Below are 26879 nucleotides of genomic sequence, written 5' to 3' on the forward strand. Positions count from 1 at the left end.
GTTCTATAAACCCTTAAAGAGATTAAAAAGTATGAAGCCCCTTTTCTAATAGCAATGAAATCTTCTTAATACTTGTTGGAGCAACAATGCAAAGCAATGGAGAGGGTTGCACGCTGATTTTTTCAAAAGACTTATTGAGTAGATTAGAGCAAAGAAGCTTGTAGTTACAAGTGTAACTTTGAGGCTATGCTTTAAGGTTGCGTGATACACGCATGCTAGAAATATAGAGAAACAATGTTATCTTAATAATGAGCTAGAACAAAGGAGATGGCACAACTAAGGTTAAAATTTCTCTAGGCATCTTCTTTATAATTAAATTTATTCCATAGAGCTTAAGACAATTGATGCCTACGCTCTAGCTTTAATTCCAAGTGCTTTAATTAAGAGTAGAGGAATGAACCACATTTCTAAATCTGGATGTCTGCCGACTATGGCTACTACAAGTCTATAGCTTTGTATTGAATGTTGCACTTTCCTTCAGCAATACCCCAACTAATGGTACTTGAGATGAAGTACTTGAAGTCCTCTTGAAGTAGATATCGATAGTTCCAAGATTGATTGAGAAGAAAAGCCAAGTGAATGTTTTAACCAAGGTACGAGAGGTAAGATAGTGTTAGATGTTTTAGGAGATGAAGAGAATGAAGAAGTGAGGAGTGTATGGCTCTAATAACAAATCAAGAGTTATGATAGGAAAGTGAACGAACCATTCATTTTGAAAAAAGGCTAGACAACATCACATTGCTTGTGCCTCTTTAAATAGGTAGGTGGTTACATGTAATATATGGTACTTTGACAGTTTTGACTTGGCACCTCGCCATTCTTTTCCATCCATTCATTTGAGCTTATCCTTCCACACTTGTAGAGATTGTTCATATTGGCCTTACAAAGATACCACACACACATACAATAAATAATATGTGTACATTCCAACAGTGCATGATTTACTAGATCCCACATTTTAAGCACAATACCATGTACAACAAATAGGCTTCTACATCAACATCATAGTTGCTTGATGCTATAGTAAAGTGAGAAGAGAGTAAGGTAAGAGAGAGATGCATTCATAGGAATGGATTTCTACAATATCTATCATTTATTCATTCACATTTCCAATTATCAACTTACAGTGCTCCTTACTCTTTTTACACCAAATACTCTCCAATTCTCCATGTGTAAATGATTTCAGTCCAACCATCCAAACTTGCATTTATCATGATGCAGGCATAGAGTGACAAGCTTCCTCAAGAAGATGAGCAAGCTCCACAATTGACTCAATTGTTTAGGAGTGTCAATCTAGTTGAACACCTATGCACACGCGAGAGTTGGAAAGCAAAAAACCAAGAATTGCAGGTGTTGAAGAAGCTTCATGCAAGCATTACGCACCTCACTCTAGATTTTATATGCAGAGTATAGGAAGACGTCATGTGTAGTCTGTAAATGTTTTACCAATTCACTTGCTAATGTCACCTCGAGGCATTTGTGGGTGTAGTACTTTGAATGAAGCATTGGAATTTAGCTCTCATCTGCAACACATCTGGCTGCTTGTACATCAGAAGAAAGATGATAGATCTGTTGATGGTCTTCGTGGGATCCACATCACCTTTTTACACAGAAGAGACAAAAGCCACTGTCATCCTGCAAGTGCACACAGAGTAGGATGACATGCACCCCCGCAAAGAAGGCAAGCAGAGTACATTTCCAAGGAATAGAAACCTTCCACTCGGCATGCAAACTGATGTTCAATCAGGACCCTCAATCTGTTGCTATAAATCCTAACGTGGTACGACAACAGACACCTCCGATTCCCAAAGAGCTGCTGCACAATCTGCTGAGCTTGTATTACTGGTTACAAAGCGATTCTCGTCTTCTGATGATGGTTTCCTAGAGTTAGAATGCAGCATTTTTGCATCCCACAGAGACCGCAAATGCCTCTCCAGAATACTTACCACCTCCTAGGGAATAAGGCAATGCATTGTCAGGTAGTTGAATAATCTGTCAACTATCATGCATTCTAGACAATGTAAGCCATCTACACTACCTGCATTGATGGCCGTTTCATTTTATCAAATGATGCACACCTCAAGCCAAGCTGGGCCACATCTTGGTATATATATACTGGAAAATCATTGCCTAATCGTGGATCAATTATGCCAAAAATGCCTTCCTTTTCGAATCGTGGTCTTGCCTGCCATCCAAGAATCAAGTTTCTCAAGATGGATACGATATATTAAATTCATTAGCCCCTTTAAAAACCATATTGAAACAAATATGATACTAAAACGAAACATGATGAACTTTCAAAAATTGCTGTATAAATTCATAGGCAAATTGCTTCCATGCCTAAGACCTAAAGACCCCTAGAACTTACTGTGTGATGAATTCGTGTGATGACCACTATATCATGACAAAACTAGTTCTTGTTTACAACCACTCATTTGTGTTTATGATGAATTGAGTCATGTTCTGATGGTGCCTTACGATTCTGAACAGTAAAACATTCTTTGAAAGGTTTACAGGTCATGTCTATATGCACATTATAGAGCAGAGTATTGATGCCACACTCTGGTTGTGACTGTGGCATCAACACTGCTGTCCTCCATAATTGAAACACAAAACTTGAAAAGTTGTAAAAGCTCAGACAACAAACACCTTGGCCAGGTCAAAACCACAGAGAGAAGCAAATCACTTCACACTATCACTAGCCTTATGAGCATGTATGCATGTACAATTCTTTGCGACCTCATGCTTATTTCCATACAAATAGTCTCACAAAAGCCTTATTTTTACTAAACTATTCAAACCTGTACATTGTAGAAAACACACTTTATGCTTTTATTAATGGTCATTGCTTGGCATATTAGATGCATGTAAATCCATGACATGCTGTTCCCATCATTACATGTGCATGAAGCCGTGCCAGCTCCTTCCAGTACTTTAACACCATCCACAGATGTCGTAGCACAGCTGCTCTCATCTTCAGTCCATGTGCGGAAATGCCAAGGTCAATATTTAGCAGCTGTAAATCATTTTTCTTGGATTTGTGGTGTACTATCCTTTTTGTCCACTACCCCTTCCCCATTGTTGATATCTTTTTAAAAAAGCATTTATGACTGTTGCCTGGTCATCACCACAGTCAAGTGGACAGGGACACATCAACAGGTAGGGGCAGGTCATGCTGTTGCAGATACAACGTAATCCCAACCATTTGACAATGGAACAAATCCTTACAAAATTCTCCCCAATTCAATTCATACTACTTTTCAGCTGTGTATATGCTATCATAATCCCAACCATTTGACAATGGAACAAACTCTTACAAAATTCTCCCCAATTCACTTCATACTACTTTTCAGCTGTGTATATTCTGTCATTACCAGAATCATATGTGGGCTCTTCAATAGCCCAAACTTATTGCAATTGACCGTCATCCTTGGTAGAAAAGCCACTAGACTTAGTTGGCACATGTTTGCAAGTAGCACTCCCACTAAACCATGTGAAAACCCGTTTCTGCCTGATAAGAAATGGTAGTGTTTGCAGGGAGAAACACAGAGTGTATGGCAAACACTGGTACAAATAAACTCAAAACACAGAAGAAGAAGAAGAAGAAGAAGAAGACTGAAGAATGATGAACACTGGATCATGCTGAACAAATCATGCCGGCACAATGGAATCAAAGCTCTAAGATGACTGCATTGTCCTAGCTGATCAGGTGGCAGCTCCTGTAGGGAATTTGCAGTGTGAAGGGAGCGAAACACAGTCCTCCGGGAAGTAGGATATTGAACTAGATGCTGTAGAAGTTCCACCTGAAAGGAGACTATAGTGAAGAACAATAAATAGGATGAGCTGATAGTGCCCGAAACTCGACCTCGGAGAGAAGCCACAAGCTTCATGTCTCCATGCTGGTAGGAATATGAAGGCCTAGCCATCAAGTCATGGCTGAAACATCCAAGGCCCCAAATTAGGTAGAATTCTAGATCCTAGGTATCAATAGGTGAGATGGTAGCTTGATGTCAACCACCCCAACCGAGGGAAGTTGAAGAAGGAAAAATCTTTTCACCAAGGTGCATGAAGAACCACACGATGAGTAGGAACCCCCTTTGGAGGAAAGGGAGCCCTCTTTGAAGTCAAAGAAAGATGATCCCCCATTGAACCCCCCTCTGAGAGAGATACGGAATCTAAAAACTCATCCAAACTCTGAAGTATCTAATGATGAAGGAAATGTCACTAGTGGTGTCGAAGAAGGTACTTGGGGCTCCAATGGAATAGAAGCCAAACAACACCTAGAGATGGACCTGAATAGAAGACGGTGGGGTAAGATGTAGCTCATGACAAGCCACAGGTTGGCAACAACCTCTATCTCTCGGTTGAGCGGACTGCGGAATCGAAGGAGTGGAAGGAATCAAACAGCAAACGTCCCTTGAAGGAGCAAACTGTCAAGGAGACGATATCCAACAGCCACTATCTCTTGATGGAGCAAACTACAGAACCACGGACCATGGAAGCCACTAGACCCAAAAATGGGTGGGGGGAAACCTCCATAGTGCATTGTGGTGGTCTCCAGGAGGGTTTATCGCCTCATGAGGTCTAACAGCATCCTATTGCTTGCAAGTGCTTCGTGCACATCAGATGCGTTTTATTGACTTCAGCATAAAAATCTAATAGTCAATGCAAAAGAATCTCTGTGGCCCAAAATGGTGAGGTGGTGCCAAAAGGGAGATGCATATACTGTGGTTGGGTAGGGAGAAAAGGTCAATGATGCCAATGTATGGTGATATGACCATTCTTGCCACGAGGAGCACCCACTGCTTTGTCCTTCTATCTTTGGAAAAGCCATGGCACACGTGTGTCAAACCCGTAAAAGGAAGGTGGAAGGGAAAAGATAATGGTGTCTCCCTGATGGCACAATGGAAAAAAAGGTTTCTGGAATCTAAGAGTGTTGCCAATCTCGCAACCTTTCTTTGTCTTCACTGATGATGATGATCTTTAGCTCTCTGAGCACCTCTGTTCTGATACCATCTAAAGAAATAGTAGGGTTTGCAAGCAAAAACACAAAGTGTACGGCAAACACTATGACAAAGAAACTTAGGAACAAAAGAAGAAGAAGAAGAGTGAAGAATGATAAATACTGAATCATGCTGATACAATGGAGTAAAGCTCTACGATGACTGCACTGTCTTGGTTGATTAGTGTCAGCCTATGTTGCCCTACCGGATGCTACTCAGCCCCAAACTGCTTGCGATCTGCCATGTCTATAGTCAACCAGTTTCTCATGATCAGCGGTTGGCCAGATTTCAGATTTACTACTATTTATAGCAATTGACTTTACTAGACAGATTCACTCTTCTCTGTCTCTTGCAGGTGCTCCATCAGTTAGTTGTAATCTCCTCCATCTCTATCATGGGCTACAGGCTGCACACTCTCTGTCTCTGTCACTGTCAAAGGTGCTGTCATCATTATTTAGCCTGATCTAATGCCCTCACTAACGCCTTGGGCTACATGCAAGGACTGATCACTTTTTTAGTGTTTCATTGGTGACATTCAACAAAGGCAAGACATCCGCAACTCTCGTCTTGCAAGTGTTGCTGATTTTCCCTCCATTTGGGCTCTCCTACAGCAAAACACAACAGCCTTTGTGTGTTTGCAAGTTATACAAACATGTCTAATCCGCAATCCCAAGGCTTTGATGACTCAAACGAGGGGGTTTCCTATCACTCCTCTGAACAGCAGTGTGATTATCATGGACGGAGATCAACGAGCCCTTTTGTACAGTCTCATCATTCGGAGCAGCCTCCCCCCCCCCCCCCTTGTGTCCATGTTTCAGACAAAGCCCGTTCTACTAGTTTTAAAATCCCTAACATGGAACCACCTTTCTATGTGCCCGTTCTCCCTTCTTTACCCAAAGAGGACCGGCTAGATGGTTCCAACTATTCACTTTGGTCATGCAAGGAGGAATGTTCCTTGACACCTTCAATCTTTGAAAACTTGTAACCCTTCCTATACCCCGTCCCATGGAGGATCCCTATGAGGGAACATCAATGGATCACGCAGCCCTATGGGATTAACTCAACTCTTGAGCCCAACCCTTCCTTTTCATGAGCTTATAAAATTCTGTCCTAGTCCATGTTTGCAGGTTGAAAACAGTGGCAAAAGTGTGAAAGAAACTTGCATCTTTGCACCATCAAAAGACATTTGCCCATAGGATCTCTCTTGAGAAGAAACTTCGGACGCTCGGTGTTGATGAATCTTGTCCATGAAGGATCACATCAATAAACTGTAGGGCATGAGGGATGAGCTTGCATCCCTCCGGAAACTATATCTTCACAGAATATTGCAATGATTCACCTTACTTAGCTACCATCTCCAAACTTCAATGTGTTCTACACCATCCTTCTTACCTTGAGGACCCATGAAACTCTTCTTTGGGAGGAGCTAGCCCTACTAGTCTTGGAGCATGACGAGTGGCTTAGAGAGGTAGGAGCCACTGGATCCGGCTCCACGAAGGCTTTCATAGCAGGTGTTGGAGGACAAAAGAAGGCGGCAAAGCCAAAGGCAAAGAAACAAGATGACAAGAAAGAGTAAAAGAAGGATGATAAGAAGAAGCCCAAGTGCCCACACTGTTGGAAGGGTACTCGTCCAAAGTAGAAGTGTAGGCAAAAGTACCCCCTTTCGGAGCCCAAGGAGGGATCTAAGGATTCGAAGGCTACCCATTTTTCCCAAGCTACCGCTCAATCCATCTTTGTACATGTGTTCGAGGAGGAGGATACTGCTCTTGCTTATTCAACTGCAGAAAAGCCTTGGCTCATGGACAATGAGGCTTCTTCCCACATGCCCTATTGATAGGATTGGCTTCAAGTCATGAGTTCCAGAAGGGCATCTATCGCCATTGGTGACAATTCTTCTGTACCCATTTGTGAAGTGGAGACCATTCCCCTATTGTCGAATCGGAAACATTCTTCTGCCAAAGTTCTTTACGTACTAGATGTTGAGAAACCCTTCACCCGCAATTTGCGTTTTTGCGTTTCTGCGTTTTGCGTTTAGGGTTTGTGTTTAGGGTTTGCAGCCCCAAAAAGGGGCCCCACCCTAGACTGACTGTGCCTATTTATAAGCCACTCTCTCATTCATTCCTCACGAGACTGATCCTTCACTCCGTCACTCCCACTCTCTCTTCCATCATCTCTCTCTCTCCTCTCCTACCACCATCTCCACACTCTCCTGGCGCCAGCCTTCATCTCCAGTTGACTGCGTTTATGGTGGCAACGTGCTCCTCTTCAGCTGCATCCATCCTCCATTGTTGGCGATAGCATCTTCTATGCTCCTACACCTTGCCTTTGGAATCAACACTCTCTTGGCATCAGCATCCACCCTTCTTGCAGCTTCATCTTCTTGCGTTTGGCTACCAAGGAGGTTCCACACCATCTAGCGTCTCTCTCTAGCAGGTGTCACCTTCATCAAAGGTAGTTGCACCTTGCGTTTGGTTCCTGGCTGCTTTCCACCCTTCTGACGTCACTCCATAGCTAGCATTTCACTCCCATAGACTGTCTTCATCTCATCAAGCTTGTGTTTGCAAATGGAGGCTTCATCGGCTGTCTCCCTGCTCATAGGTACCACTCTTCATCCCTGTGTTTGTAGATTCAGAGGCTCCTCACCCTTTGATGGCAGTCTTCCTACTCCAGGTGACACCTCCTTATCCTACGTTTGCAAACTCAGAGGCTTCTTTGACAATCTTCCTACACTCCAAGGCTTCCTTTGTGTTACAGCACCCTTGTATCAGATTCACTTCATCAGCATGATTCATCTTTCAACATCTTTTGTGTTACTTTTCGCTCTCAGTGTTTGCCTTACACACTGTGTTTTCCCTCGCAAACCCTACTGTCTCTCTAGTCACTTAATCATTTTGACACCAGATTTGGGCTTTAACCTGCCACTTATTCATGGTCTTACACAACTAGGTACTCGAGTTGTTTTCACCCAAGATGCAACAATTGTGAAGGATGCTTCTCTAGGCACGATTCTTTGGACTAGTGCATAAGAAGGTGGGCTTTATACACTCATAACCCTTGCAGCGAGGACTTCCCATGAGCTAGGATTGCTTTGGCATGCCCAATATGGGCACCTCAACTTTGATGCTATCAAGCACGCTTCTCAGAAGAAGATGGTTGAGGGACTTCCCAATTTCTATCCCATTCACACTCTATGCCCTAGTTACTTGAGGGGCAAGCAATATAAGCAACCCCATCCACAGGTTGCATCTCAGAGGGCTTCTACACCGCTGGAGTTGGTCCACACCAACCTATGCAGTCCTATGGGCACGGCCGCCATTGGGAAGGCAAAGCATTTGATGCTGATCGTTGATGACTTCAGCCATTATGTGTGGCCTTATTTTCTAGAGTGCAAAAGAGAGGCATACTATAACTTCTGGGATTGGAGGTGTCCACGGAAATGCATCTAAGTTTTGCAAGGCTAATGGCATTTGGGTGGAGTACTCCACCCCGACACACCATCTGAGAATGGTGCGGTACAGTGTGCCAATCAGACCATACTAGAGATGGTCCAATTGATGTTGGAGCATAGGAGCCTTCTTTACTTCCATTGGGGCAAGGCAGTGGCTACTACAATTCACATCCACAACCAGTCTCCTACCTCTGCATTACAGTATATGACTCCCTATGAGGCTTTCTCTGAAAAGAAGCCTTCCGTTTTCCACTTTCACATCTTTGGGTGCAATGCTTTTGTCCATGTGGACAAGAAAAAGAGAGGGAGTAAACTCAACTCCAAGTCAAAGAAGCTTGTCTTCATGGGCTACAGTGCAACAACAAAGGGCTATTGGCTCTACGATCTGAAGAAAAGAAAGATTGAGATGAGAAGGGATGTGATCTTTGATGAGGTTTCAGCCATCGAAGATCCTATTGATGGTTCTTCTTCTACAAGTGATTCTTCTCGTAATTGACTACTCTCCCCCCCCCCGCCCCCAAAAAAAAAAACCATCAGCCCCTCCCCTTCCTTTCAGATTACCTATTTGCACTTCTTCGTCTGCAACTCTCCTCCTCCCTCCCCCCCCAAATCTACTTCCCTTCCTCCTTTGACGACTCCTCCTACTACATCATCTTCGCGTATTCCTACTCCATCTCCATCCCCTCAAGTTTCTTCTAGGGGTGTTGGACCCTTAGAAGGGGAGCCTTCCTCTTCTGATGAGAGGGATTTACATTCACCTAGTGAGGGGAAGTACCTTTCCAAACAGGTGCATTGCAAGTACTGGAGGATACTCGATCTCCTTCATAGTAGGATAATCCTATCACTATTCTGTGGTAGTACTAGCAGCTTATGCAGGACTTGTGTTTCCCACTTTCTTGCTACCCCTTCTAGCCCAGGCAAATCAATCAAATTACAAGCCTAGTGGGATAGTTCAATGTGTGTGAGCTACACCCTTATGTCACAGATTCTTCAGAATCATGAGCCTACTATAGTTGATGAGGCTTTGCGCATGATATTTGGTCTCAAGCTATGCAAGAGGAGCTCAATTCTATCGTGTAACCAAACTTGGGAGTTGGTTCTACGTCCAAAGAAGCGGAAGGTGATTGGTGTGAAGTGAGTCTTTAAGACCAAGTACCTTGCACATGGATCCTTAGACAAGCATAAGGCTAGGCTTGTTGCCAAGGGATTTGCCCAAAGGACAGGGTTGGATTACTCAAAGACCTTCCCAACTATAGCTCGAATGTCCACTATTCGATCTATCTTGGCTCTTGCAGCTCCTCACCGCTAACAAGTCTTCTAGATGGATGTAAAGTCTACCTCTCTAAATGGTGTCCTAGAGGAGGAGATTTATGTCTCACGGCCTCCTGGTTTTCTTGTACATAGGAAGAAGGACCATGTTTACACGTTGCAAAAGGCCCTATATGGCCTAAAGCAAGCTCCTAGAGCTTGGTCCCAAAAGATTGATCACTTCTTCTTCAAAGTGGCTTCCATCGATTAGATCATGACCCCGACCTTTATTATAAGGTTGAGGGTAACAAGTGTGTGCTCATCATCTTGTATGTGGATGACTTGATTATCACAGGGAGTGACTCACAAAAAGGTCGATCGGTCTCAAGATCTTGAGACAAGAGTTCGACACGATGGATCGAGGAATCCTACACTTCTTCCTTCACTTGGAGATCTATCAAATGGCACAGGGCATCTTCATATCCCAGCATAGGTACATCTCTAAGTTATTTTTGGAGTTTGGTATGGCCGGTTATTGGCCTGTTTCTTGCCCCATAGACCTAGAGTCCAAGCTTTTGATGACCAAAGATCCCCTCCCAGATGCTACCTATTATAGGCACCTTGTTGGTTCATTGATCTAGCTTATTCACACTCAACTAGATATTTCCTTTGTGGTGGCATTGTTGTCTTCTTTTAAGAAAACTCCTACACATGCTCACTAGAGAGCTGCTTTGCACATTATGTGTTGTTTACAGGGGACTCGATCCTACAAGATCATGTACGAAGAGTGGACCTATGAGCAAAACCCCGTGTTTCATGCTTGCACAGAGCGCACTGAGTTTCTGTATCATTATGTATGGCTATCGATCATGGATTCCGAGTTAGCGGCATTCTACTGTCCTATGATGGACAATGTGGCGGATCTCTTCACAAAGCCTTTGCCCAAAGCTTCTATGCTTCATCACATGAGATTGCTTGGTCTTCAGACACTGCAAAAATCCGAGAGGGGGTGTTAGCCTACTTTATTTTGTCAGTTTGTCGTCTCCTAGTTGTGAGCCCTAGTCAAAGTCTAACAAGGACATTTGGAGCTTCGACTGTGTTTTTTTCTCAGTTTTGTCTGCATTTCCAATGTTTGTCAGGATGTGCTACACTGTCGGATGCTACACAGGCCCAAATTGCTTGTGATCTTCCATGTCAGCATTTGCGGCTGCATTAAATGCAGTCAGTCAATTTTCCCCGATCAGCAGTCGGCCAGATTTCAGATTTACTGCTATTTATACTAATTGTCTTGGCTTGCCAAACTCATTCTTCTCAGTCTCTTGTAGGTGCTCCGACAGTTGGCTGTAGTCTCCTCCATCTCCATCGTGGACTACAAGCTCCACACTCTCTGTCTCCATCATTGTCACCATCACAAGTGCTGTCATAATTATTCAGCCTGATCCGGTGCCCTCACTAATGCCTTGGGCTGTGTGCAGGGACTGATCAGTCCTCATGTATTCAACTTTCCTTCATTGTTCAATGCAGATCATTTTTCTCTTCCTACTTTCTCTTCTCCTCTCATTTTTTGTCCATGTTCGTGATTCTCTTCTATTGCGTACTCTCATAATTACATCCTTGGACATCATGGATGGGTGCCAAAAGCATTGCCCTCTAGGGACCACTAACAAGTAGGGCACCTTAGGGTTAGCGGGGTCTTGTAGTGTGAACACATTAAAGGAGCTTTAGGGTTTGGGCACCAAGTCCTATAAATAGGACTCGCGGCTTAGTTGTGCAACACTTCTTGCACAATGGCTCTTAGACTCTAGATCCTAGGTGGCCAAGATGGTGTAAGCTGATGGTATGGGACATCAACCCTTGCAATCGGAGGTTGGCCCAAACATGTGAACACCCAGGGACGTAAGTCCTCCCGAGAGAGCATGTCAGAGTGCCGGAGAAGATCCATCTGCCAATACAAGAGACCCTTAAGCCTAGCAATATGCCGCTAAACATTATAGGCGGAATCAAAAAGAAAAGCATTCCGAATGGTCCAGTTATGCCAACAACCCCAATATCGAAGAAAGTGAAACACGATCTTCATATGTGGCTGTGTCGGCGTGGGGTATTTGGGCTGCACAAAAACCCAATTAAACGGGCGTAGCGAGAAACCAACCACCGCTCGCCAAACGGCTGACAAGAATGACCAGATTTTCTTAGCGATGGGGCAAGAAATAAATCGATGACGGGCAGATTCCACACTGGCGGTGCAAAAGAAACAGTTGCCATTGGACATTCGACACTTGGAAAGAGCTGAAGCAAGCGGAAGACCACCAATCAACACCCTCCAAAGAAAGACCTTATATTTGAAGGGTGTCTTGTTCAACCAGCCCTCCATCACAGTTGCCCTCCACCATGACCGGGATTTATGCAATCCCCATAGAGTATTAGCTTTAGTTACCAACCATTGATGATCTTTAATCAGAAGATGATACACCTGGTTAGCTGAAGCCTTTTCTAAATGCAGCCTGCCTGCAAAGTCCCAGTCCTGCCAGGGACGATCCGAAGCAAGGGCAGGAAAGGGTTGTCTGCTTTGGAGCACCATCAAAAGTTGTTCCCATAAATGCCTATAACCACGAGGGATCCTGAAAAGCCTCTTGGCTGTACGAAAGGATATCAACACATTGCGACTGGTAAGGGTGGCATCCGCGACTGAAGTTAAGCCCAAACGTGCCATGCGGTTGAATTTTGGTCGACGAAGCTCATGTTTACCTTCCCACGAAAGTAACCGCGAGACTGCCAACAATTCCAATTGAAAAGAATTAGTAGCCAAGCGATCCTCCGCTGGATGCCACTGAGCCTTCCGGAGGACTAGTCTCCAAGAACATACAAAATGGGCAAGCAGAGATGAGGAAGGACTGGAGAACCAAGAATCCGCATTAAGAACATCCCACCAAGAACTCCGGATTTGGGTATTTCCATGCAAAAGCCCGTGATCCTCAAGAAAATAACGGGCTATAACGACCCATGGGTGATGATCCGAGCACATGTCGCAGAAAAGAGACCAACGGAGCGCCAGCATATGAGTTCAGGCATCTAAAATAGCCCCTCCACCCATGCGTTTGGGGGTGCACGCATGCGACCAAGAAATCCAGGAAATGCCTGCCTGCAAGGAATCCTTCTTCCACAACATGAAACGAATATACTGAGTAAGAGCATTCAGTGTAGTAGTAGTCCAGGGCAGCAATGGCAAGAAATATGTGAGCATTGGTAACATAATTGTCTGGGCTACTTTGAGGTGAACATGAAAGGGCCAGGCCTGAGACTTCCAATACAGAAACTTAGCCACCAGCTTGTGTGAAATCCACTGTAGTAGCTGCTTTGGGGGAATATCAACACCCAAAGGGTACCCAAGATGCCTGACAATGGAGCCACGGGGAACAACCATACCTTGCCAGTCCAATGACTGTAAGTCCGACTCCATGCAGCTGAGAATGGCTGATTTCAAAGTATTGATGCGAAGACCAAAAGCCTGGCCAAAGAGAGCCCAAACATCTAGTGCTTTGCGAAGGCTATCCTTGTCCACACGCAAAATCATAAAGCTGTCATCAGCCAAGGATTGACTAATGAAGTGCTGTCCAGAAGGAAGCCACAATCCAGCCAACTGAGTAGAAGCTGCCATATGAGATAACATCGAAAGAACTAGATGAGTCGCAAGGGCAAAGAAGAGAGGACTCAAAAGGCACCCCTATCTGATAGAGCAAGCAAGGACAAATGGCTCGGTAATGGCTCCATTCAGCATGACTCGCGAAGACGCTGCAGCACTGATGGTGTAAATCAAACGAGACATCCGAGCACCAAAGCCCATAGCAAACATAAGTTCTGCAATGAAAGACCAGTCCAGATAATCAAAAGCCTTTTCCAGGTCCAATTGAATCAGTACGACCTCCTCATTAGAATGCCTTGGATAATCAATCGCCAGTTGCGCATTTAATACATTGTGCAGAATGTTTCGGCCCTTAATGAAACCATATTGGAGAGGATGCACAATGGCAGGAAGATGCTTATGGAGCCGATTCGCCATAACTTTGGAAAAGATTTTATACATAGAACCCATCAAAGAGATTGGGCGCCAATGTGTCAACATAGATGGCGAAGGAACTTTTGGACGCAGTTTAATAAGTCCTTTCCATGAGGCAGGCATGATCCCCGTTTCCCACACCTGCTGAAACAAAGCCGTCAATGGTTTCACCAGTTGGGTAGCAAAAACCTCGAAGAACTCATTGGTGAGACCATCCCAACCAGGACTTTTATCCTTGGGCAAGTATAACAAAACATCCATAACCTCCGCCTCACAAATATCTGACTCCATAGAAGCTTGCATGTCCTGCGGAACCTGATTGCGGACCATATCATAAAAAACTGAACGGGCATGAGTAATTTGGCCTGAAGGTGGAGAAGTGGAACCAAGAAGGTCGAGGAAATAATTCCTACACATATTCACAATAGTCTGCGGATCATGGACCATTTGACCTTCTGCATCCTGGAGTCTAGTCATATTCTCTCGAGCAAGAGAAGCATGGAGAGCTCGAAAGAACTTATGAGTCTGACAAGCACTATCTTGCAAAGTCTCCGTCAGATGTTGCAATTTGGCCTGCTGATAAGATTTCAAGTGAAACTCTTTAATAAGATCAGCCACACGCATTGCCAGGGATAGCAGAAATTCATCATCTGGAGTGTCCACCAGCAGAGAATGAACCAAAGCCACCAGGTCCTCCGTTGCTTGTCGACGCTGCCGACAAAGAGAGGCATGATGGATCCCATACTACTAAGCAACCCACTGCACATTAGAGAGCAATCGTTCAAACGAAGCAGTGCCCTAAGAGGAGAAGTCCAATAAGAATCTATCAATCAATTCCTGCATATAGCCCTGAAAGATTGCATGCTTCAAATAAGACGAGTTGAAACGCAAAGGGAGTCTCTCCAAAAATTGCTTAAAAGGTGCAATGGGTTGTGTAACCAGCTCAAGCTATAGAGGGAAATGGTCCGACAAGGCATATTGCTGCAACACTTTCATTTCGAGCATCTCAGGAAGGAAATCATCATTCTGCATGACGTATATGCGGTCCAACCGCAACCATGTTGTTGCATACTGGGCAGAATGGAAAGTAAACCCTATAGAAGAAGGGTGTAGCCAAGACCAGAGATCTTGCTTAAGAATGGCAAGAGCCAACTCATGCCACCTACGACTTTCCGGCGCGTCCATTACCAAATGCTCCAATGTGGACTGCAAAGAATCGAAACACATATTGAAATCCCCCATCAAAAAACCCCGTCTGCCAAGTGACAAGAAAGTCTGCAAAGTATGCCAAAGCTCCCGGCGAGATAGAGGATCATTCGGAGCATAGAGACCAAGTAACCATAAGATCTCTCCTTCAAATAAAATTTCAATCACCACAAAGCGGCCATGTACATCATTTTTAATAAGAACAAGCTGATATTTTCATGTACAATCATGAGCACACCAGAATAATGCATGGCATGTGTCCCTACATAGAACAAACGAAAGCCATGGCAATCCACAACTTTTCCTGCTTCACCGTTACTCTTGTGCTCAACAGTACACAAGACATCCCACTGATTCTCATGCAATACAATCCACATGGCATGTTGCTTGTGGCGAGGACAAATTCCTCGCACATTCCACGTGGCTATTTTCATGTGTATTCAAAAGAAAATCAGGTACGAGGCACAGCTTGCCTCGATTTGACCTTTTCTGCAAGAATATCCAGGACTCCCTCATCCAAAAAATCAGCCAACACGGCAAAAGAGTTCTGACGGCCAGATTTGAAGGTAGACGGCATATCCGCTGTCTTGGGGATGGAACGGGGATAACGACGATCCCATGGGGTGATGACGTTACCTCTAGTATCAAAAGCCAACTTAGCAGGTGGACCCTTTGGACCATCTGAATACACTCTCCTAGTGGGCTGTTGACGGGGAGCAGAGGAAACCAAAGCAGGAGCAGAGTGCTCTAAAGCCAACATTTCTTTCCTACGCATATAAGTACTCATGGAATCTTGTGGGGCAGTAGGCACAGTATCCACCATGCCAGCAACAAGCCTATTGCCTTTTTTTGCGCGTACATCGACCCAATCATTGCCATGGGAATCCAAACCTGAAACCTGTTGTTTACCTTTATCCAAACCTTGAGGTGCCTGGGTGGCATCCTGCGACGGAGCATCACACACCATATCTTCCATGGGCAGCGCAACATGCTCAGCTTCTCAAGTGTAGTGCTTCTCTGGGCATTCGGCCATAAAATGCCCCAATTTTCCACAGGAAAAGCAATGTCCTGCAAAGTTGCCCCATTTCAAACGAAAGTGTAAAGGATGCATGCCAGAGCAATTAAGACGTAACCAAGCAGGCCTTTTCCTAGCAGTGTCCCATAACATACACAAACGGTTGAGATTCACGGCCCTTAGGCTTGGGGGGACCAGAACAGTGCCCACAACGGCCATGGCGTCCTTTTACAGTGGCCAATAAACAGCCGGACAGTTTTCGACTTCAACCCACACAGGGCATTCACGTTGCAACAGGCGCTGAAAATCTGCCATTGGGTGCCATAGCACAACATGGACCAAACGGCGATCAAAGAACAAAGGCAGTTTGGACAAGAGAGCAGCACAGTGCGCCTCAGATTTCAGCAGCACCTCAAAAAAGCCTCGGGGCCCAACAAAAACCTCTTCAACACATTCCCCTTGAAGCAGACTGTGCAGCCACTGGTGAATACGGGAAAGCTGTGGGATCCTGCCAGTGAAGAAGAGTATCACAGCGCGTTCACAGAACACTGAAAAGGAGCGCAAGACATTTTTCGGGTCCACAATGGCTTCCAAAACTTCTTCAATTCCTGCGTCAGAAAAAGCTTCATGATTATGTTGAACAAAATCGCCAAGCAAAGTGTTGGCAAACTCCAGCAAATGCTCCCAGTCAACATCCTAAGAGTCCACAGAATCAGAGGCCACCTGAGCAGAGGAACGTTCCTGATGACCAATTGTCTCGTCGGAAGTATGCTTGGAGCGTTTGCCCGCAGGCTGGAAGTCAGGACCACGTGGCATCTCTTCTGTGCACGGAACCATATCCTCCGGTTCCTCCGTATCAGAATCCGGACCAAGGGCTGCCACCGTCTGGTCGATGAAAGCCATATCCACCCCAATCATGTTTCTGTCCTCCCTCTCTATCTCTCACCCTCTTGCTCTCTCACTGACGCTCTCTCGCTCTTTTTTTTCGTAAAATGTAATTGTATTAATTACGAAAAAAAATACAAGTTTACTTGATTACAAGGTACATGATGACACTAAGCCATCATGTAAAAAGGTTCCAGTACTAAGAGTTACAAAGTCATGGCAAAGATGTAGATGAAATTGCCATATGCCAGGGACGCAAGTCTTCCCGGGAGAGTAAGTCAGAATGCTGAAGAAGATCGATCTGCCAATACAAGAGACCCTTAAGCCTAGCAATATGCCGCTGAACATTACAGGCGGAATCAAAAAGAAACACATTCCGAATGGTCCAGTTATGCCAACAGCCCCAATATCGAAGAAAGTGAAACACGAGCTTCATATGTGGCTGTGCCGGTGTTGGGTATTTGGGCTGCACAAAGACCCAATCAAAGGGCCTTAGCGAGAAACCAACCACCGCTCTCCAAACGGCTGATAAGAACGACCATATTTTCTTAGCAATAGGGCAAGAAATAAATCGGTGGCGGGCGGATTTGACACTGGTGGTGCAAAAGAAACAGTTGCTGTTGGATATTCGTCGCTTGGAAAGAGCCGAAGCAAGCGGAAGACCCCCAATCATCACCCTCCAAAGAAAGACCTTATATTTGAAGGGTGTCTTGTTCAACCACCCTTCCATCACAGTTGCCCTCCACCATGACCGGGATTTACACAATCCCCATAGAGCATTGGCTTTAGTAACCAGCCATTGATGATCTTTAATCAGAAGATGATAGACCTGGTTAGCGGAAGCTTTGCCGAAACTCAGCCGGCCTTCAAAGTCCCAATCCTGCCAAGGACGATCTGAAGCAAGGGCAGGAAAGGGTTGTCTGCTCTGGAGCACCATCAAAAGCTGTTCCCATAAATGCTTGTATCCACGAGGGATCCTAAAAATCCTCCTGGCTGTACGAAATGATATTAACACATTGCGACTGGCAAGGGTGGCATCCGCGACTGAAGTTAAGCCCAAACGTGCCATACGGTTGAATTGTGGTCGAAGCTCTTGTTTACCTTCCCATGAAAGTAACCCCGACACTGCTAGCAACTCCAGTTGAAAAGAATTAGCAGCTAAGCGATCCTCTGCCGGATACCACTGAGCCTTCCGGAGGACCAGTTTCCGAGAACATACCAAATGGGCAAGCAGTGATGAAGAGGAACCAGAGAACCGAGAATCGGCATTAAGAACATGCCACCAAGAACTCTGGATTTGGGTATTGCCATGCTGAAGCCCATGCTCCTCAAGGAAATAATGGGCTATAATGACCCACGGATGATGATCTGAGCACATGGTGCGGAAAAGAGACCAACGAAGGGCCAGCATGTGAATTTGGGCATCCAAAATAGCTCCTCCACCCATGCATTTGGGGGTGCATGCATGCGACCAAGAAATCCAGGAAATGCCTGCATGCAAGGAATCCTTCTTCCATAACATAAAACGAATAGACTGAGTAAGAGCATTGAGGGTAGTAGTAGTCCAGGGCAGCAAGGGCAAGAAATATGTGAGCATCGGCAACATAATTGTCTGGGCTACTTTGAGGCGAACATGGAATGGCCAAGCCTGAGACTTCCAATACAGGAACTTAGTCGCCAGTTTCTGAGAAATCCACTGTAGAAGCTGCTTTGGGGAAACATCAACACCCAAGGGGTAGCCAAGATGCCTGACAATGGAGCCACGAGGCACAACGATACCCTGCCAGTTCAATGACTGCAAATCCGACTCCGTGCAGCTGAGAATGGCTGATTTCAACGCATTGATGCGAAGGCCAGAAGCCTGACCAAAGAGAGCCCAAACATCCAATGCTTTGCGAAGGTTATCCTTATCCGCACGCAGAATCATAAAGCTGTCATCCGCCAAGGATTGACTAATGAAATGCTGTCCAGAAGGAAGCGACAATCCAGCCAACTGAGTGGAAGCTGCCATATGAGATAACATCGAAAGAACTGGATGAGTCGCAAGGGCAAAAAAGAGAGGGCTTAAAGGGCACCCCTGTCTGACAGAGCGGGCAAGGACAAATGGCTCGGTAATGCCTCCATTCAACATGACTCGTGAAGACGCCGCTGCACTGATGATGTAGATTAGTCGAGACATCCGATCACCAAAGCCCATAGCAGACATAAGCTCTGCAACAAAAGACCAGTCCAGATAGTCGAAAGCCTTTTCCAGGTCCAATTAAATCAGTACAACCTCCTGATTAGAATGCCTTGCATAATCAATCGCCAGTTGCGCATTTAATACATTGTGCAGAATGTTTCGGCCCTTAATGAAACCATATTGAAGAGGATGCACAATGGCAGGGAGATGCTTGTGGAGCCGATTCGCCATTACTTTGGAAAAGATTTTATACATAGAACCCATTAAAGAAATTGGGCGCCAATGTTTCAACATAGACGGCGAAGAAACCTTTGGAAGCAGTTTAATAAGTCCTTTCCATGAGGAAGGCATAATCCCCATTTCCCACACCTGCTGAAACAAGGTCGTCAATGGTTTCGCCAATTAGGTAGCAAAGACCTCAAAGAACTCATTGGTGAGACCATCCCAGCCAGGACTTTTGTCCTTGGGCAAGTGTAACAAAACATCCATAACCTCCGCCTCACAAATATCTGACTCCATAGTAGCTTGCATGTCCTGCGGAACCTGATTGCGGACCAGGTCATAAAAAACTGAACAGGCCTGAGTAGTTTGGGCTGAAGGTGGAGAAGTGGAACCAAGAAGGTCGATGAAATAATTCCTACACATATGCACAATCATCTGCGGATCAAGGACCAGGTGGCCTTCTGCATCCAAGAGTCTAGTCATATTCTCTCTAGCAGGAGAGGCATGGAGGGCTTGAAAGAACTTATGAGTCTGACACGCATTATCTTGCAAAGTCTCCGTCAGATGCTGCAATTTGGCCTGCTGATACGATTTCAACTGAAACTCTTGAATAAGATGAGCTACACGCATTGCCAGTACTAGTAGAAATGCGTCATCTGGAGTGTCCACCAGCAAAGAACGAACCAAAGCCAGCAAGTCCTCCGCTGCTTGCCGACGCTGTCGACAAAGAGAGGCATGATGGATTCCATACTGCCGAGCAACCCGCTGCACATTAGAGAGCAATCGTTCAAACGAAGCAGTGCCCTGAGAGGAGAAGTCCATTAAGAATCTATCAATCAATTGCTGCATATAACCCTGAAAGATTGCATGCTTCAAATAAGACGAGTTAAAACGCAAAGGGAGCCTCTCCAGAAATTGCTTAAAAGGTGCAATGGGTTGTGCGAGCATCTCAAGCTGCAGAGGAAAATGGTCCGACAAGGCATATTGCTGCAACAATTTCATTTCAAGCATCTCAAGGAGGAAATCATCATTCTGCATGATGTATATGCGGTCCAGCCGCGACCATGTTGTTGTATACTGAGCGGAATGGAAAGTAAACCCTGTAGAAGACAGGTGCAGCCAGGACCAAAGATCTTGCTTAAGAACAGCAAGAGCCAACTCATGCCACCTACGGCTTTCCGGCGCATCCATTACCGAATGCTCCGATGTGGACTGCGAAGAATCAACACACATATTGAAATCCCCCATGAAGAGGCCCCGTCTGCCAAGTGACAAGGAAGTCTGCAAAGTATGCCAAAGCTCCCGGCGAGATAAAGGATCATTCGGAGCATAGAGGCCAAGTAACCATAAGATCTCTCCGTCGAATAAAATTTCAATCACCACAAAGCGGCCATGCACATCATTTTTAATAAGAAGAGGCTGATATTTTTCATGTACAATCATGAGCACACCAAAATAACGCAGGGCCTGTGTCCCGGTATAGAACAGACGAAAGCCATGGCAATCCAAAACTTTTCCGGCTTCACCGTGACTCTTGTGTTCAACAGCACATAAGACATCCCACTGATTCTCATGCACTACCGTCCACATGGCTTGTTGCTTATGGCGAGAACAGATTCCTCGCACATTCCACATGGCTATTTTCATGTGTTTTTAAAAGAAAATCAGGTACGAGGCACAGCTTGCCTCAATTTGACCTTTTCTACGAGAATGTCCAGGACTCCCTCATCCAAGAAATCAGCCAACAAGGCAAAAGAGTTCTGCGGACCAGATTTGGAGGTAGACGGCATATCTGCTGGCTTGGGAGTGGAGCGGGGATAACGACGATCCCACGGGGTAATGGCATTGCCTCTGGTACAAAAGCTAGCTTAGCAGGTGGACCCTTTGGACGATCCGAATACACTCTCCAAGTGGGCTGAGGATGGGGGGCAGAGGAAACCATAGCAAGAGCAGAGTGCTCCGAAGGCAACATTTCTTTCTTGCACATATAAGTATGCATGGAATCTTGTGATGCAGAAGGCGCAAAATTCTCCATGCCAGCAACCACCCTGTTACCTTTTTTTGCGCGTACTTCAACCCAGTCTGTGCCACGGGAATCCAAACCCGAAACCTGTTGTTTACCTTTATCCAGCGCTTTAGGGGGGTGAATAGCATCCTGCAACGGGACATCACATACCATATCTTCCATGGGCAGCGGAACATGCCCAGCATCTGAAGTGTGTTGCTGCTCTGGGCATTTGGCCATGAAATGCCCTAATTTTCCACAGGAAAAGCAATGTCCTGCAAAATTGCCCCATTTCAAACGAAAGTGTAAAGGATGCATGCCGGAGCAATTGAGACGTAACCACGCAGGCCTTTTCCTAGTAGTGTCCCATAACATACACAAGCGGTTACGATTCACGGCCCTTAAACTTGGAGGGACCAGAACAGTGCCCTCAGCAGCTATGGCATCCTTCAACAGTGGCCAATAAACAGCCGGGCAATTTTCCACTTCAACCCATACAGGGCACTCTCGTTGCAGCAGGCGTTGAAAATCTGCCATTGGGCGCCATGGTACAACATGGACCAAACGGCGATCAAAAAACAGAGGCAGTTTAGACAGGAGATGCTCTCTCTCTCTCTCTCTCTCTCTCTCTCTCTCTCTCTCTCTCTCTCTCTCTCTCTATGCTCTATCTCTCTCTCTCTTTATACAGATCAGTGGGCACGCTGTCCAGGACGCTGTCTCTCTGACGACGGTCAGGTTTAGGGTTTACAGGAGCTGGACGCCTTTCTTCAGGCCCTATGTGAAAACTCTCTGCACAGGTGCAGTAGCTGTGAACCGTCTTCTGGCTCTCGCAGTCGTTCAGTCAGACACCACAGGAAGGAAGGAGGACAATCTGCAGGTCGACCAGTAGTATATTCAGGGACGGCAGGGGCAGGTCGCGTTTTACAGGCAGGGCAGGTGTGACCCTCCGCAGGACTGAAAAGAGGAAGGAAGACAGCGCACGACCCTCCTCAGGCACTGTCGCTCCTGATCTGTGACTGCCGCAGCCCTGTGGAAACGCAGATCACACACAACTGCAGGACGACTAGGGTTTTTCAGCTCGATGACAGGCAGAACACGATGCCGCACTGGAGCAGATACGGTAATTCTGGGTCAAAGTGCAGTGCGAACGGTGCTCAGGTCAGGTCGTCACCATGTCTCGCTCGCTCTCTTTCCATCGCACCCTCTCTCTCTCTCTCTCTCTCTCTCTCTCTCTCTCTCTCTCTCTCTGTGTTCACTGTTCATGGTAAGTGTGTGTGCATGCAGCTGAGCATCAATCCAACAATGGTATCAAAGCCACAACTGTCAACTTGCTCATGAGCCACAGCTGTCAACTTGCTCATGAGCCTCTCTCTCAGTTTTTCAGCTGTTGTTCTCAGCTACACAACCACAGCTATTGAGCTGCTCTACCAGAGTGCTCTTCACAGGGCCACCGCCTCCACCTCTGCATACTGACTATGCAGCTCCTCCACCACTTCCTGACAGTGTCTCAAACAGCACTCAGATCCGCATCTTCTCTCTCTGCCACCTAGCAGCTCACGTGCTGCCACTGCCACCTGCAGCTCTGGCCTCTGCTCCTAGCGCCACTGCCTGCCTTCCCTCGCCACCACTGTCTGCAGCACTTCCTACAACTCCTCTTGCTGCCATCCTCTGCCGTCCTTCAAATGTCTTGCTGCTCCACCTCCACCTGATAGTGCGACCTGTGCCAGCATGGCCACCAACAGCTCCAACCAGCACAGTCACTGTCTCTTTTTCATCTATAACTCTGCCCAATCCACTTGCTTCTGAAATCTCACTGCCTTCTACGGCCTGCCACACTAGGGGTGGCACCTTAGCTAGCTTCTTGGAGTTCAACATTGGTACTAGAACTATCAACAGATCAAACTTGAGGATTTTCACTCTTCACCTCAAATTTCATGCCAATTTCATCCAAAATGTTTAGGGCTTTCTGTGGAAAACTTAAAATTTTATTAGGAAAATTGGGGCTTTTTAATTCTAAGCCAAATTTCTCTATATTTCTTCACCAAAATTGAGTCTTTTGTAAAATTCCTGCAATTGGGATTGAAGCCTAATTCAGCATTTTATGTGACATTGGGAGCAAATTTTCCCCACATTGGAAACATCTTCCTCAACATTTAGATGCATCATCTTTAATTCAGCTAAGACTAGTAAGTTTTTGAGTTTCGCATTACATTTCTCGTATTGTACCTATTCAGATTTTTGGATGGCAATTGGTTGCTGTTGAATTTAGGGTTGCAAGAATGCATATATGTGGCTTTGAGAAGAAGTAGATTCAAAGTGCACTACTCAAAGTGTATTGACATGTATCAATAGACAAGATTTACAAGACTTAGTATGTTCTCAAGTGAATAGGAATATATACAAGGTCGGGGGAAAAAACTCCTAAAGGAGGAAAAAGGTGCCCTAGCAGTCCTAAGTGTGTTCACGTACATCACTATCAAAATATGGTAACAAATCTCCCTTTGGGAGTGATACAAAGAACAATGGCTAGCACTCGTGTATGGGGGGTACCAAGCCCAGTAGACTAGATCAATTCACAAAGGGGAAGGGAATTAAGCCCAAAGCTTTGTGGAAAGCTTCGAACTTCTCACAAGGCAAAGCCTTTGTGAAAATATTTGCAAGGTTGTCCTATGTTGGCACATAGACCAAGTTGATCTCTCCTTTAGAAAGTCTCTCCCTAACATAATGATACTGCATCTCAATGTGCTAAGTACCTACATGGAACACTAGATTTTGTGCAATTACAAATGCGCTCTAACTATCAGTGAAGATGGAGGTGGCTGATCATTGTCCAATACTCAAATAAGCCAAAAGGCATTTGAGCCAAACACACTCAACCGTAGTTATGAAAGTTGCCCTTTACTCAACTTCACAACTAGAAGTGGCCACAATGGGTTGCTTCTTGCTCAACCACAATATGCATGAACTACCAAGCATGAAGCAAAAACCACTTGTGGATACACAAGTCTTGTAACAGTCAACCCAGTTAGAATCCCAAAAGTATGTAAATCTCACATTATGACCTCCCCCCCACCCCTTGGGATAAAACATCCCAAGGTGTCGAGTACCACTCAAGTAGCCAAATCAAGGCTCAACTTCAAACTTTTTTCTTTTGGAGTAGCAACAAGCTTGCATTCCTCAAGACCAAATCTACCAAGCCCAAGGTGCTTGCTTCAAACCATCCAATGCCGTTTTCAATCTGGACACTTTGTTTTCTTGCCCCTTCTCCACAAAACTACGCGGTTGAAAAACATACACTTCCTTGTGTAAATCACCACTCAAATTAGAGAAAGACATAAGATTAATCTTCGATATCATCAAGGCTCAAATTCAAACTTTTTCTTTTGGTAGCAATAGGCTTGCATTCCTCAAGACCAAATCTACCAAGGCCAAGGTGCTTGCTTCAGACCATCCAATGCCTTTTTCAATCTGGACACTTTGTTTTCTTATCCCTTCTCCACAAAACTACGCAATTGAAAAGCATGCACTTCCTTGTGTAAATCACCACTCAAATTTTAATTTTGATGTTCAACTAATGTGCATTACAACCACCATGAGCAACTAATGCACAAATGCTACAAATATTTATCATACGATAAGTGGCAGCAAAAGGTCTCATCAAAGTCAATACCCTTCTGCTGAGCAAAACCCTTTGCCTAAAGTCTATATTTGTAGTGATCAACACTACCTTCTAGCTTGCACTTTAACTTGTAAACCCACTTGGTGCCAATGGCCTTTTTGCCAAGAGGCATATCACATAAGAACAAGTACCAGTTTTGACAATAGCATCATACTCGGATTATATAGTAGCCATCCATTTTCTAGATTTTGTGCCTCTTTAAAAGACAAAATCATCATCATCCCAAATACTAAAAACATTCAATGTATAACAATTTGATTCATAAGAGGCACTATGAGAGTCCGAGCGAGTACGACTAATCAACAATGCATCCAAATTACTATCGCGCAATGTCTATACCAACCATTTTACATAGTCTTGGACTATTCAATCTCTACTCTCTCCTCAAGAAGTGCATCATTCATATCCGCATCAAAAATAGGCTGATCTATGGTATCATGAGAAACCTACGTAGGATTAAAAACTACCTCATATGGTGCTATGTGTGACTGTGCACCACTAAAAAGAGGCAACAAAGTATCATAGATATCCTATGAGCATACATATATTTCTTTTATAATGAAACAAAGGCTGAACAGCTCTAGTACACACAGTAGTGTAACCACCAAGATGCGAAGGTAGTTGATCGTCCGAGGCTGTAGGAAGCAGGCTGACAGCTGTAGGAGTGTGTTGATGTAGGACAGCCTGCACAACCTGAAAATGCAAGCAGCAAAGGTGTGATGATGGCAACAACTGATGTCATTAGTGTTGGAGAAGCAAACATAGCCTGATCTAGGATGACAAGTGACTGGCAGCACCCAAGAACAGGTTAAGTGATGTATGGCAGCAATCGTGTAGGCTCAACCACCACTGAAAAGGGGGCTAATGGCTGAAATTTGCACGAAGAGTGAAGACTTGCAAAGAAGGGATCAACTGAGTAGTATGGGCAGCCTCCTATTTATAGATATGGATCCTCCAAAGTTTGGGTGTTTGCTTATGAGACGCAAAAACTTTAGTAATCTTTGAGGTTTGGGGTTGTTTTAATGAGCAATGAAGATTTAATGTGCAATGCATCCTTTTTAGCTTAGCAACCCCTCTCATGCCCAAAACTAGAACGAAAAAAGGACTACAAGCATAACTCAGCCCATAATATCTCAAAGTGTCCCACCCCAAAGCAGCCAAGGTCTTGGACCAAGGGTGCACATCAACTACCCAAGGACCTACCAAGACCATAGAGGCAATGGTAATCTTACCTCAAGAGCCTAAAGGCTCAATCCATAGGGGCCAAGGCATCAAACAAAGGTGTTGGTTGGCTACCCAATGGCCTACCAAGATCTACAAAGGAATTGGACCCACTTTGAACTCTTTTTTTTAAATAGAGTAACTTTGCCCATCGGGAAAAAATAAAGAGACTATCAAATCCAACATCACAAAGCAGAACAATATCCTAACCACCCATCTAGGGTGTCAATGACAAAGAAAATGGTGAAGGGTTATGAAAGTGTGGCGTTAAGAGAGCCACCGGTGGAAACAGCTCCAAATCCACTCCAAGGTGCTCTGCACAATGAGATACATAGAATAAATGCTACATGATGAAAATATGCATGCAACAAGGTGCCACTTCAACAATGTCTCTCATGGGGAATATTATTCACTTGCCCAACTGCCCTTTTAAGAAGATGATGATCATGCAATGCAAAGGGAAGGTACAACAAGAAAGGGAAGCCAATATCAAAGACAAATGAAACCTTAAGGTACCAAGTAAAGGGTAGGAACCCCCTCTCAACCATGGATGTCGATACCAAAGGAGGAAGAGGAACTTGATGTCAATCTTTGTGTGGTGGCAAGAACCAAGAAGAATGATGAAGATGAAGCACCGCAACTAGAGGAGCTAGGGAGAAGCAACCATTGTGATAGCATCGAGAGATATTGCATGATCCACCTTCAGAAGGG

The 26879-nt window shown here is 45.0% G+C and overlaps 1 protein-coding gene across 2 annotated transcripts in view; it reads right to left on the minus strand.

The window, feature by feature from the left end:
• Positions 1-1040: 1040 nt before the first annotated feature.
• Positions 1041-26879, minus strand: part of LOC148025817 (uncharacterized) — a 54138-nt gene continuing 28299 nt past the window's right edge. The window contains exons 22-23 of one of the 2 annotated variants that reach the window (XM_087693059.1): positions 2039-2185; positions 1041-1952 (exon numbers count right to left, since the gene is read on the minus strand). In XM_087693059.1, the coding sequence (XP_087549185.1) occupies positions 1773-1952; positions 2039-2185 (327 nt within the window). In that variant the 3' untranslated portion in view covers positions 1041-1772. The remainder of the gene's footprint in view (positions 1953-2038; positions 2186-26879) is intronic. The other variant, XM_087693060.1, reaches the window with a different exon arrangement.

Source organism: Lygodium microphyllum, chromosome 14 (assembly GCF_053477565.2).
Source record: "Lygodium microphyllum isolate KBCC chromosome 14, Lygodium_microphyllum_v1.1.10, whole genome shotgun sequence".
NCBI classification, from domain to species: domain Eukaryota; kingdom Viridiplantae; phylum Streptophyta; class Polypodiopsida; order Schizaeales; family Lygodiaceae; genus Lygodium; species Lygodium microphyllum.